The following is a 13462-nucleotide window of genomic DNA, read 5'->3' on the forward strand; positions in this document are numbered from 1 at the left end:
TTCACTCTCCTCCACAGAGATTTATATATATCTATACCGTAAACATATATACAGAGACACAGACATTTAATTTTCCCTTTGTATTACACCAGCTCCTCTGAACTGGTCAAATCTGATTTTGCATTTTGCAGGCAACTGACACATTGATCTTGTTTGTGTGCACTAGCTTTGTTGTTACTCATGGAACTGTGCAGCACCAAAATATTTTCTAGGTAAATCACGTTTTTAGCAGGAGTGTTGCTGACAATAATCCGTTCTGTGCGGCTTGTTTATCTTTTATTTGGATCCCTGCCGACTAAAATCACAGCACAGACGCACAATTACAGTGACTGCCGTGAGAACCTTCCTCCTCCACAGCAGTCACGTGACAGTGAAGATGAAAGCTGTTGCTCTGGGCCAAACATACCAAGATGTTGATCCAAGAAGAAGACAGGCTAACAGGATGTTATTACTCTGTTTAACTGCAGACCAGGGCTCAATTGGAGACTTGTTTCCCCTCTGAAGTATCAGAGGCTAAAGTAGAAAAACAGACAGCATATTTGTGAATTCTATATACACTTCTTACTGTACACTCACAGCTGCGCTGCAAACACCCACTTGACTTTTTAAATGATCTCACACTATCACAGATGGGCCACGGTGGAGCGACACACCACCAGACAGGGGAGACGAATGAGTGGAACAGAGCAACTCCCAACCCCCATCCACCTGAGAGGCGCATAGACATTGTGGAGCTCACCAGTCTATCATGTTCAGTCTTCTCCTCAAGGGGGAGATGACCATCTGCTCTCAGGAATAAGACCTCGCTATAAACATCTCTATCTTATGGTTGATCATCACCATACGGTTCTACACAGCAACATCATGGAGTGGATGTGTCTGGAGCACCTTTCTGAGGAAGTGACCCAGTCATCTCTTCCAACCCTCCACATGCAGTCTGAACTTTGAAGAATCATTTCAATCTGGATCAAACTTTACACTACACTGCATACATCGGTTAAAGAAGATGCCCACTGTCCATTTTATAGCATTTATTTATTTTGTTAACACAGTGCAAGAATGGTTGAGCATACAAAAATGTAAAACACCTATTTTCTACACATTTATTATACAACAGAATTACTCAAGAATAAGTAGGGTCACATTTTAGTTCAATATGCACAATCTTCTCTCTTTACACCTTCAAATTTAATACAGACTGTTCTTTTGCATTGTGAAATGGGCGTGACTGAGACATGTGTCTTGTAGGGATCAACAGAAATGTTCTAACTTAACAGAAGAACCAAATGAAGGGAGAACGCAAACCACTTCTATACAAAGAGCACCGACGCGGTATAAAGTTTTAATGTACAAGAAAATGACACTCAAAAAGTGCTCCTAGTGTTTTAGTCCCGGCCGACCCGACCGACCATCCGCACCCTTATCTGCTTGAGCTTCCAACGTCAGTCAACAAGATTAAGAGTCTATATGATGATGAATAGCATCTGTGCTTTTAGTTGTCGCATCCCAGCAGCTCCATGCGTAGTGTGATGCGCTCGTGCCATTCCCAGGGCAGCACTCGGACGTAGCGCGCGTAGAAGGACGGTGCAAACATGTTCCTCATGTGCGTGTTGTTGTCGATGTTGCCCTGGAAAAGCTGGAGGAACAGAAAGTCCCAGAGTCAAGTAGCGTTCCCAAACTGGATTTAGGGGCCAACATTTCTAAATCTGACCATCAATATGTTTCATGCAAACCTTTGACAGAACATACTTGTGATCTTATTTTTCTAACCCAATATCACCGTCCTACATGTATTTTAGACATTTAATTGTGTTGATAATAACTTGCATGCAGCAAGCTCAAACAGCCAGCAGGTGACAGTAGAGCCACTGAGACTAAAACCCAAACATAATCTTCACTGAGCATGAAGTAAGATAACCACTAGATAATTGGTCAAAAGAATAGACTGTGTTCTGCAATACTTATGAGAAAACGTATCTTCAGTCTCTTCAAAATAAAGTGGGAAAAAGTTCAATCTTATAAGTAAATAAAAAGCAATATACAGTAACTACTTGTACCATAAGGTTTGAATGACAAGATAAAATAGATTAAAAAAATACATTTTATCGTTATAATCTGACCTTGTCTCCATTGGTGTTGACGTCCTTCACAGTGACCCACGACTCTCCATCATTACTGTAGGCCACTTTAAAGACGGACACAAACTGCACCACCCCAAAGTCCTTTGCTCCCTGTGTGACGATTCCAGTCAGGCGCTTGATCTTCTCCAGATCCACCTGAGATGAAACACAATATTGGTGCGGCATTTCAGTTTTGCCGCAAATAAAGAATTGACTCCGAAAGCATCTGCATTATTCTTTTTAATTAAAGCCGTCAGGTGATTAAAAAATAAAATTATATTATATATAATTATATTATTGTGATAGACAAAAAGACAGATACAAAACGAAAACAACTTAAAGTGCAAACGTATTTTTATTTATTTACACAACTGTTTTTTTTTTTTCTTTTTAGTTCACATGGTGCCACTGTTAAGTTTATTTATAAACTAACTCACTCTAAATGTGTGAGTAAAACTTTGTTCATGTAATCTAAAGGCCCAATGCTCAATGTCATGTATGGATCTAGATCCAGGCGAAGCTTTGTGTCTGCCCTCTGCGCTCATTTCGTCCCCATTTCCTGACGTACCCACAAAGCTTACAGGAACAAGACACACGAGCAGTACCACCGGAAACCATTGGGGGCGCTGTTGCTGTCATTACCCGAAATATAGGTCCAATAAGCCACAAGGACGATGGTTCGAAGTGAATGGGTATAATTTTGTGCATAAAGGGAGCAGAACTGGGCCTTAATGTGTTTTATTTTTGTTTTATATATTGAGTCAGTTTTCCTCACTTTTAAATCCTGACAGACACAAATGTATTTTTTATGCTAAATGTAATTCAAACAAGGATGTGGATGAATGAGGACTTGCATGAACACATGACAACTCACTAGAGTCTCAAGGCCCTGACTCTCACCTGGATCCACTCGGAGCGGTTGTTGGTGGCAGGTGACCAAGCGTTGGTCTTCCCCTGTTTATCCAAGCGGGCGTACTGTGGCAGCCAGGTGAAGCTGTCGATCCCCCACGTACGAAAAGTGCTCGAGGCCGAGAGCTGACTGTCTGAGACCAGGCGGGACTTCATGCCCATGGGCTCGGAGCAACCTGCCGTGTTTGAATACACTGTGAATAAAAAAAGCAAGCAGAGATGGAGAAAGGGAGAGGGAAAAACAGCACCAGAGAAGAAGATGAGAAACACGAATGAACCCAGGGCAGAGACAGGACATTGCATATGGAGGGATGATCAGTGAGGAAGCATATGAATGAGCAGAACCATTTTAAACACACAACAGTGCCATGAAGTAGGAAACAGAGTGAAAAGAGAGAAGCTAAGACATAGACCAGTCAAGACAGACATACATTTTAAAATAAACAAAATATGAAAAAGAAGGCATGGGCAAAAGGCTACCGTGAGCTAGACAGTTTGATGTATAAAACAGTTTCATCTGAAAAGACTGTAGGGGTTTAATCTCACGGTCATGTTATGCCTTGGCTGTAAGAGCTAGCGTGTTATAAGAGCATGAAGCGAACGTTTACCGTCGAGTTCACATCCCACCAGCTCCATCCTCAGTGTGCAAGCCTTGCGACAAACCACTGGGATGATTCGGATGTACTGGGCCAAAATAGGGGGGTCAAACATGTTAGTCTTGGTGCTGTCATTATCCGTGTTGCCAACAAAAACCTGCAGACCAAAAACACAAAGCATGAGCTGTGGGGTTTGGTCAACATTTCGCGAGGCACCGTACCTTGTCTTTTCTCGTCCCATCCACTTTGTATATGACGTAACTCTTCCCGTCGAAGCTGCTCGCCACTTTAAAGGCTTTGATGAACTCGGCGGCTCCCATGCGACTGGCCCCCTGAGTGATTATCCCGGTCAGACGCATCTTCTTCTGCATGTTGATCTTTTCACAGACGCAAGAAGATCACTGTCAATTAACACCGCACAGTTCAATCCGTAGACTTGTCACTATTTTAAGCACCTCGATCCATGGGTTCCTGTCATGAGTGGCAGACGTCCACGCGTTAACAATGCCTTGGTTGTTGAGTCGGGCCAACTCAGGACCCCAGCGCTGGAGACCCAAGATGCCATAGTACACAGAAGAAGCAGAAATCTGGGACTCAGCGATCGATCCTCCCTCCATTCCCATAAGAGAAGTGCAACCTAAAATGAAATATTTTTGTGAGAGAAATGTTTCCAGTGGGTTGCTGGAGTTGCTTTCCTGCAACTTCTTTTTAATGTGAAAAATAAATAAATAAATAAAACTGACGCAGCTGGCACTGCTTCCCCACGTAAGGCGACTGGCACTGGCAAATGTAGTCTCCGTCCAGATCTTTGCAGACCCCTCCATTGGTACACGGCTGGTTGGCACAGTCATTCACGTCTGAGCGAAAGAAATAAATAGTTAATTTAAGTTCTAGTTTTAAGGCGATGTGATGAGCAAAGATGATATCTTGTTGCAAAACTTGACATATACAAAATGTCTTCTAGAAGATTTGGATTTCAACATGCTTTTTTATTAATCATTTACAGAACAAAGTGACAAACAACGCAGTTCTTTTCTCAACATTTCTCAGGCCATCACTTTATAAAGTCATAACCAACACATTGCACTGAAGGACTGTAAAACATGCATCAATTAGTTTGCAGCATGTAATTATTACTTTAAAAACCCACAATTAATCCGTTTGGTTTTTTTTAATACGAGCCTCACCTCTAGTTTTTCCATTGTGTTTTACCAACTATTTGTTTATGTGCTGCTCCTAAATGTCCAGACGGCGGCGCTCTTGAGCAGCTGAGCAGCCGTCTACATGTGCATGACTCATTCGAGACAGAAATCAATATAAACCGTACTACGCAGATGGAATTACAACTGATTTATTATCGTGTGACTCTGACCTTGTGCGCTTCCTGTAAACATTCCCCCAAGTGGTGTATTTTTAACACTCCAGATGCACCATGAGCCGTGAGACCCTGATGGTATCTCAGGGAGAGGTGCATTTGTGCGGGGAAACAGATGAGCAGAAGATTGTGCAACCATAATAAACACTCCTTCCTGACTGTGAACGTAATAAGCTTGGATTTCACTGAGGACAATCGAGACGTACAGTGTTTGTGTGTACTCTAAAATAAATATATTTGTGGCGCACTAATACTGGATGCACTGACCTGAGAAAATGGCTACAGCAGTTTTAAACATATATGATTAAGCCGATTATAAATCCGACACGTTGGATGGGTTAAACCACTCTGTCCTCACGTAACCGGACACAAGAGAGGTAAATAACAAAACAGTGCCTTATTTCACCAACGCACCCTGCCTCACTGACCCCGATCGCCTCAGACTACCTGACGTAAGGTTACAGGTGTCCGGTGGATTCTCAACACTAAGAGGATTGGACACAACAAAGAGACAAACACACATGGGCGGCAGAAAAACATCAACAACCAGCTCACTGTCAAAACATGGCACAGCAACCAACAATTTGACATGGATTATCTAGAAAGAACGACTCAATTTCCTGATCTAATGATCGGTTTCAATGTCCTCAACAACTTCTGCACTTCAATAGTAAACACATTTGAATTACATTTTAAATAAATTCAATGAATATTGAAATTGTTGTAGAAGCTGGACATTTGGTAGCAGGTTTGAGAGTCAACTTTAGTCCCTCATTTTATCTTTCTTTCTCCAGGCAAATGTCTATTCACTTGTGAGAGTGATAAATTCACAGCAGCCTCTGTGGAAGAGTTTTTACTCTTCTTGTTGGCATCTGCATGTGTTTTCACAAGGTAAGCAAATGATCGCAGCCCATCTGCAGTCACTACACATCGGGGAAATGAAGTGAGTGGGAGTAGCCAAAGGCTTGAAATGGCAGTGGCTGCTGGTTAGTTCATTTAGCAGCAACAATGGCTGCAGTGCAGGGAGTAGCGGGTCAGAATTCCAGACAGCTACGGTCCTAGGCAATATATACAATGGAATGCCAATCAATCATGACATTCCATCCATCCACAAGGTAAAAAAGCAAAGTCTTTGCTGCAGCTCAGAAGCGGATCTTTTGTGCTTCTATACCGGCCTATTTTGCAAAAAAAAAAACAAAAACAAAAATAGCTCCTTTATCATGACATCACATTCTATAACATGGTGCTCCTGATATAAGTTCATTGAAAAATGTGCCCAGCAGAAAAAAAGCTCATCATGATTAGTATTTGGATAAATTATTTTTTCCTCGTCATGTAAATGATGAATATTAACCTGTTAAATGTCACTGCACTAACTTTCCTAGAAAACTTAAATTACTTTTTTTTAAATGAAAGCTTTTGTCAGCTATGATACACAGGTCTGGGGAAAACACACTGCCGAGTCTGTAGTCCTGACTCCATCAGTCTGAGCCACAAAGACATTCAAGGGCATTGAAACAACGGAACAGGAAACTTGGGGCACTCTTCATGGTTTCACCAGGAGTGCAGTTCTTATACAATGTCTAGTTCATCACGTTGTGATTGGTTTATCAAGTTTTCGTGGTCGATCTCACTTTTAATACGACGTCTGAAGTAGACATATCAGTGTTGTGCACATAGAACAGCATCTTCAAAACAAAGCATTCCACTATTGAATGAAATTGTGTAAATAACCTCAGCAAAGAAGAAAGCTTCATGTAGAATAATTACCCCCCAAAATAATAATAAAATAATTCTTTTTCAGGTGTGATCAAACCTGTGTGTGAGACTTGAATTCAACCTGCATCTAGTTGTATTTTAGACATGATCCGCCACCCCAGCCACAAGATACATTTTTCCATTAAATGTCAGGTTATTGCACTTAGTAGTTTTAATTTATTAATGATATTTTGCAGGTTGAGGGTTGGAGGGATTTAGCTTTTTGTGGTTTAACTTATTCGCTCACCAACAATGCGAAAATCTTTCTGCTATTCTTCTTAGGGCACTGCTTGCACATGAGCTATATGCCACAGGCTTTTCCCAAAGTGTGGCATGGTGGATCTTAAAAAGCCACTTAGTTCACGTTTGACCTTCATTTTGCAGCATGAAAGGCAGCAACCCTATCCCACTTTGCGCCCAGCTCTAGTGTCAGTAACCACTGATGTAACTGAGAGTTTTCTTTGTTAAAAATCTGTTTAAAACTATGAATATGAAGACAAATCTTCCTGATTATCTCAATGGTCCATTGTTTATTTGAGGCAAGCCACACGCACAGCACCCCCTAGTGGCCAGGTCGTGAATAAATGGATTCAGCATTTGCTGCATCAATACTGAGAAGGTGAAGGTAGAATTGCGATGCATTACTTCATCTTTATTTATTTTTTTAAACCAACGTACAGCTCTGTCCCACTGTTTCTTTTTGCGTGTACATCATCTTACTTATTACCCAAACCATGTTTAAACGGTGAGACTCTAAATAGAGAAAAGCTCAACTGCAACATATCATTAGTTATAAGAGAGCGTTTCCTCTGACGTCTGGCAGGGAGCTAAATTACAATGTTGCTCAAAGTTGAATCCTTAAATACTACCATTGGTGGTGAGGATTCATTCAGTGAGGTCAAGTTCATTCACAGCAAATAGTGAGTTTTAGTTTAGCTGCATTAATTTGATCCTGTCTCACTCACATGCTCTTGAGCAGCAGAAGCGCCCACATTGGACTGGTCGACCGTTGCAGGTAAGAAAAGTTGTATTCCGATTCTAATTCAACTAGATAGCTCTCACATAGCTGAGGTCATTCAGCTCCTATAGTGAAGCTCCATCCTCAGGAGAGGACAAAAGTGTTGGAGAGGAGAGGAGCAAGTGTGCATGCAAAGAGACTTGGACTTGTCTTCAGCACAGTACTCTGTCAATGAGGTCCATTCATGGTGTTGCCGGGGCGACTCATGGAAAACCTTGCCTCAAACTGGGTCACCTGCTATTCACTTAACACCTTTTCCTAATGAAAGTCCTTCTAACCTTGGCTTGTTCTGCTGGTTCGAATCTCGTGAGAATGCGTGAGGTACAAAGACAAAATAGATTTTGAGGAGGGAAGAGTACTTATTGCAGGATACTATTCATTGACAGAATTCAACTGTCAGTCATTCATTATCTTCCTCTCATTCCCATTGCGTGGTCACGGGCACCGCAGCCTCTCCCAGCTACTTGAGGCGAGAAGCAGGGCACAGATCACCAGTCCATCAAGGAGGACCCAGACAAACAACCACTCACACACAGCATTAAGACCTCCAAGCTGCAGGGGCTTAGAAGACCCTCCTTCAATAGAGTACACACACACTAGCATTATCATCTTCACTTTTATATCACATTGTGCTCTTATTGTCCATAAAACAGTAGGTCTCAAAGTTGGACTGCTTTTGTCTTTCCACCTGAAAATGTACAGTCTCATTTGTATAACCACCAGAGTGCACAAGAGGCGGGGCACACCAGCCAGCTCAGTAAATGGATCACCCAACCAGCCAACTTGGTCCATAGTACAGAGAGGGGACAATAAGCAGCAGGGTTTGACCACAACTAGGGAGGGACTCGATGAAAAAAATACAAATTAATTAAAGCCTTTTTCAACCTTTTTAAATGTACTGAAAAGAAAAATTTCAAAATATTGTTCAACAATTTAGAATCGCGTTTAACATTGAAACATAAATAATATTTATGTTTCAATGTGCACACATCTGTGCATGAACGTCAGGTCCTCCTCCCCCCTACATTTAATGCCGAGAGTCGTGGTCCTCAGACTTGGATCCACATCAGATCCACGATCAACACGATTTAAAATTAGCTAGCTCCATGTCTCACGATGTCCCGACCTAAACTAAACTTGTGTCACGTGTTTCGTGTATTATTCCTTGCTGATCGCTGTGAAGTCTGTTTAATTCAGTGGAGCTGAGAGTCAACATGAGACGCTCCAGTCTGCAGCATCGTTCACACAGACTCTCTCTCACTGTGCGTGATTAGATGTAAACGAACAGAATGAATGTAGATTAAACGTCTCTCCGTAGTGATGAATTCGCTGACGTCACACACGTAACTGAGTGGCTTTTGCTTTTATTAGATGAGTATTAGACATGCTTTTGGTGTGAGTCCGGGGTTACACACCATCGTACATCATACACATTGTCACACACATTGTTTTTAAATAAAGAATTGCTCTGTCAGCATGTTAGAAGGAATTTTGGACCATGAACGGAAACCACATAAACGGATCTTCCATAATCTAGTGCATGTAACAAAATATAAGACAAACATTAACAGTAGGAACTTACTGAACTGGCAGTGCAAACCCTCAAATCCAGGCCGGCACTTGCAAACGTATTCGTTAAAAACGTCTCCACGTCTGACGGGGGCAATGACCTCACAAGAGCCATCGTTCTTGCATGGATTTGGGCTGCACGGGCCTGAGGAGCAGACAGGGGTACAGAAGGAGAATAAGACATTTGGCATGTAAAATACTGTGGTCTTTTCTCAAGCTCTTGACTTGTACCAGTCTCTGTCAGGTTGCAGGTGTCGCCGCTGAAGCCGTCAGCACAGATACAGATGAAGGGATCTTCTCCAACTCCAGTCACACATGTTGCCCCATTAAAGCAGTGATTGACCTCACAGTAGTCTGCTGCAGAAATGGCAGAAGAGAAAGGGAATGAATGTCTTAGATTAACAACCAACAAACTTCAATGAATATATCTTCTATTTTAATAAAATAAAAATATTGTTCCAATGATGACTCTGAATTCTGGTTGTATTCGGTTCTCAAAATATTATTGCCCAAGAGAATTGGGTCATGTATCACGCTTATATAATGAGTGAGTCAGGACATAATGTTCCTTAAATCCAGTGCAGAGCCCACAATGTCAGTCCAGGTTATAATCAACTGTGGTTCTCCAGTGATAAAAGCGACGACTAATGTAATCAGAACGTGTTTCTGCCTGCATTTTTCTTCAACTCCATTCTCAGTGTTCTTCTGTTCCACTCCTCTGTTGGATTGAAATACTCAAATAAAATAGCTTCATGGGTGCCATTTACCCTGCAGCATTTGTGGGGACAAACGTTTTGCGGCTTCAGCACTGACGCACATCTGTTGAGTCACTTTTCCTCTACAGCTGAGACTGACGGGTGTGGCTGGTCAGATTTATGACTCATGCCTCACTAAGCTGGGAAATAGAGTAAACATTCGCCATTTGGGAACACTAAATGCAGGAGTGACCAGTTCTGGAGGACTAGATTCAGTAGTCACAGAAGAAAGAAAATGGATTCTGCACATAAAAAACCCGTAAATGATAATCTCTCCGGTTATTAACTTCCTGGACAAAACAAAAACCGTTGACAACATGACCCCATATGAACCCTCACTGACAAATTTGAAAGACAGAAAAACATTTCATGTCATCATCACTCACGACAGATCAACTGCTGGCGCCGGATTAAGAGATTGCAAGGATTAGCCAGGTGGCGAGAAGCATGGGACCCATACGGGAATGACGAGTTACACAACAAGCCAATAGGGTGTCTGGCGCGTGGCTCAGGACACAACACACCTGACTGCAGGTGAAGAAGCACATCCTGAATGGATACATTTCCGTCCACCAAAATACATATTACAGGGTTCGGGTTCTGTTTTCAGGGGTTGATCTTAATTCAGATAAACAGACATCTGGTTGATGCTGACTCCAGAGCACTGCACATATGGTGTTACTTTCCGCTCCATCTGCACCTGCTCTGCTCTGCTCTGCTCTTAACCTCAACACCGATTAATAAATGACCCCATTTGACGACGAGCGCGCCTTTATAGTGGAGATTCAGGTTTCATGGACAGTTAACTTGTTCAGAATCAATACAGCCTCACAATAATCATTTACCAGTGATGTAGACATGCAAACATCTGAGTAAGTAGCTAAAAGAGGCTTTAACTGCTTCACCTGTCTCTGCATTAGGTGGAGAAACAAGAGGAACTGCCATTAAAATATTTTGACCACGTATTTAGAGAATCTAACAACTGCATGGCAGCAAACTAGATCAATGAACAGATCAAAACCGAAACCAAAGTGTATTTTTCTAATTAAACTGTGATGATTTTTAATCTTGAAATGCAACATAAGTGTTTCTATATATAGACCCGTTATATTAATACCAAATAAGTGGGAGAGGTCTACTTATGGTGGACATCTGCATTACAATCAACAGTCCAACTTCAAACCAGATAGCAAACAAAGAACATCAGGAAAAAAACTGGAGCCCTTCAGGGGAAGATGAAGCAAAAAAAATACTGAAAAACTCGATGCACTTTTGATGGTTTTAAGCCAAACGTTTATCAATCACAGACAAGCAGCAGCTGTTTATCTGATTCAGATATGTGTTTAGGTTGGTAAATGGGCAAAAAAGGTGAAAATCTGTACATTAAATCTTCAATGGGAGCGTGGGTGGTGATGCTCAAAATAATTAAAAAAAAAAAACTACATGTGTAGCTCTGATTTTACATCGCTTGCGTTTCACTTTCGCATCGCCACAAAATATGGATTCTGAGGCAAAGGAGACACATAATGCTTACTATGAACAATTATATGAACCACTTAAAAGATGGCATGGGTTAATATTAACAACTCGGCCTTTTCAATTCACACATGTAACGAAACTGCAGACTGAGAGAAAAAGGACTTACCTCGGACAGTGCCCAGGCAGGCGAGTATGCCCGCGGTGAAATAGGCCGCTGAGAGTATTCTCATTCTTCTAAATGTGGCTGCTTTGCTGTTGGGGAAAGTTTTTCGTGCTTCTCTCTCAGAAAGACGACGGTAAACTACGCCAGACAGATAGGTAACTTAAGTATGACCGAGTAGGCGCTTTTCTACGGTGACCGAGTCGAAGATTCGTGACGTCACAAACGGGGGAGGAGCTTGGCAGAAAGTTTGTAAACAGAAAACATGGATACATTTTAAATATAAATAAGATTTCACTGGAGTGAATTATGACAATATTTTCAACATAAAAATGGGGCAAAGCACATTTAAGTCAGTTTCATAATTAAGTCCATGCTTTGTTTAGTTATAAAGATGAGTATTCTGCTGATGATGGTTATTTTTCTTGCTCTTTTTTCTACTGTCAGGCCAGACTCCTCTACCTAAACCTATCCTTCATCTATCCTTGTCATGTCCTATTTACAACACGCATGAACCCCATTGCATCCTGCCTCTTTGGTCTGCCTCCTCTGGTTATCGTGATGAAAGATTTCAAATTCTTGAATGCATCTGTTTTGACCAACCATACTTGCTGATCGAGAGGTTGGACGCAATTGCTTTTTCCAACTGGTCATTTACAGAGATTTTCAGTTTCATTAACCACCTCTTTCACAGCACAATTTGTTATATGTACATGTTTGATATGCAGAGAAATAATAAATAAAGCAATAATAAAAAGCTCAAATAAATATATATTTACAAGTATAAATACGCCCATTGCTTATGTAAAGTGTATATTTTTTCATTGCGTAAATCAGTGGGAATAAAATTAGCCATAGTGTGAAGTACTATGTCAGAAAAACGTATTATATCACATATCACATATTACATTTATTTGATCAATATCGGTTTGTCTTGGTTGCTTGAAGTCATTGGACACAATATGGCCCTATGTGTTTCTTATCACTCTACATATTTGGCCATGTCATGACGTCAGCTTTAAAATATGCGTGTATTAAAATGCTTTGTTTCTGCATCAGGCCAATGATGACAGATTTGTTATTTTATTATTATTCATCATATTATTATCTCATCAATACTGTAGTTCCCTTCTTTCTCTCTCATTTCTTACTTTATTAATCTTTTTCATCCACATTATCATTTTCGAAATGGCATGACAAAAAATGGAACACATATGTGTTTGACATACATAACAAATGTTTGTTATACAGCGGACAGAACAGAGTAGTCCAAACACAATCACAGTTTGTTACATTCAACAAGTTCAACATTGACTGTAGTCATTGTAGCCACAGTTTGAAAAATGTCTTTCCAGAATGAGTCTGCTCTCAGACAAGTCCATAACACGTGAAGCAGAGAAGGCTCCGCCTCCCCACATCTGCCACAACAAGGGTCGACATCAGGATAAATCCGGGATAATCTTGACTTGGTCATGTGGGCATGATGCACTACCTTAACCTTGCTCTGTGGGTCTCCATTCTTGCTCTCTTGATAGTGAAGAAGCTTTGTTAACAAGAGAGGCAATAGTCCCTCATGCCATCAGAGAAAGAAATATTCAGGTTCTCTTGTCAGTCACCTCTGGTCTTATGTGTTGCCGTTATTATGGTCTGATATGAGACAGCTGGCTGTATGTGATGGATATCAAATACTTCCTTCATGGATGTACAGCAAGGACAGCATCAA

General features: G+C 41.2%; 1 protein-coding gene across 2 annotated transcripts; it reads right to left on the reverse strand.

Annotated features, from left to right (window-relative positions):
- Positions 1-1016: 1016 nt before the first annotated feature.
- LOC128759575 (EGF-like repeat and discoidin I-like domain-containing protein 3) lies at positions 1017-11949 on the reverse strand. 2 transcript variants are annotated; one of them, XM_053866634.1, is made up of 10 exons: positions 11746-11949; positions 9577-9702; positions 9359-9490; positions 4369-4482; positions 4081-4262; positions 3847-4002; positions 3638-3782; positions 3021-3205; positions 2121-2276; positions 1017-1636 (listed from the first exon to the last, which is right to left on the reverse strand). In XM_053866634.1, the coding sequence occupies exons 1-10, from the start codon at positions 11807-11809 to the stop codon at positions 1493-1495; spliced, it is 1404 nt and encodes a 467-aa protein (XP_053722609.1). In that variant the 5' UTR covers positions 11810-11949; the 3' UTR covers positions 1017-1492. The 2 variants fall into 2 exon arrangements, with proteins under 2 accessions (XP_053722609.1, XP_053722608.1); XM_053866633.1 differs by having other exon boundaries at positions 3021-3223.
- Between the last annotated feature and the right edge of the window lie 1513 nt (positions 11950-13462).

The sequence above is a fragment of the Synchiropus splendidus genome, chromosome 5 (assembly GCF_027744825.2).
Source record: "Synchiropus splendidus isolate RoL2022-P1 chromosome 5, RoL_Sspl_1.0, whole genome shotgun sequence".
NCBI lineage: Eukaryota > Metazoa > Chordata > Actinopteri > Syngnathiformes > Callionymidae > Synchiropus > Synchiropus splendidus.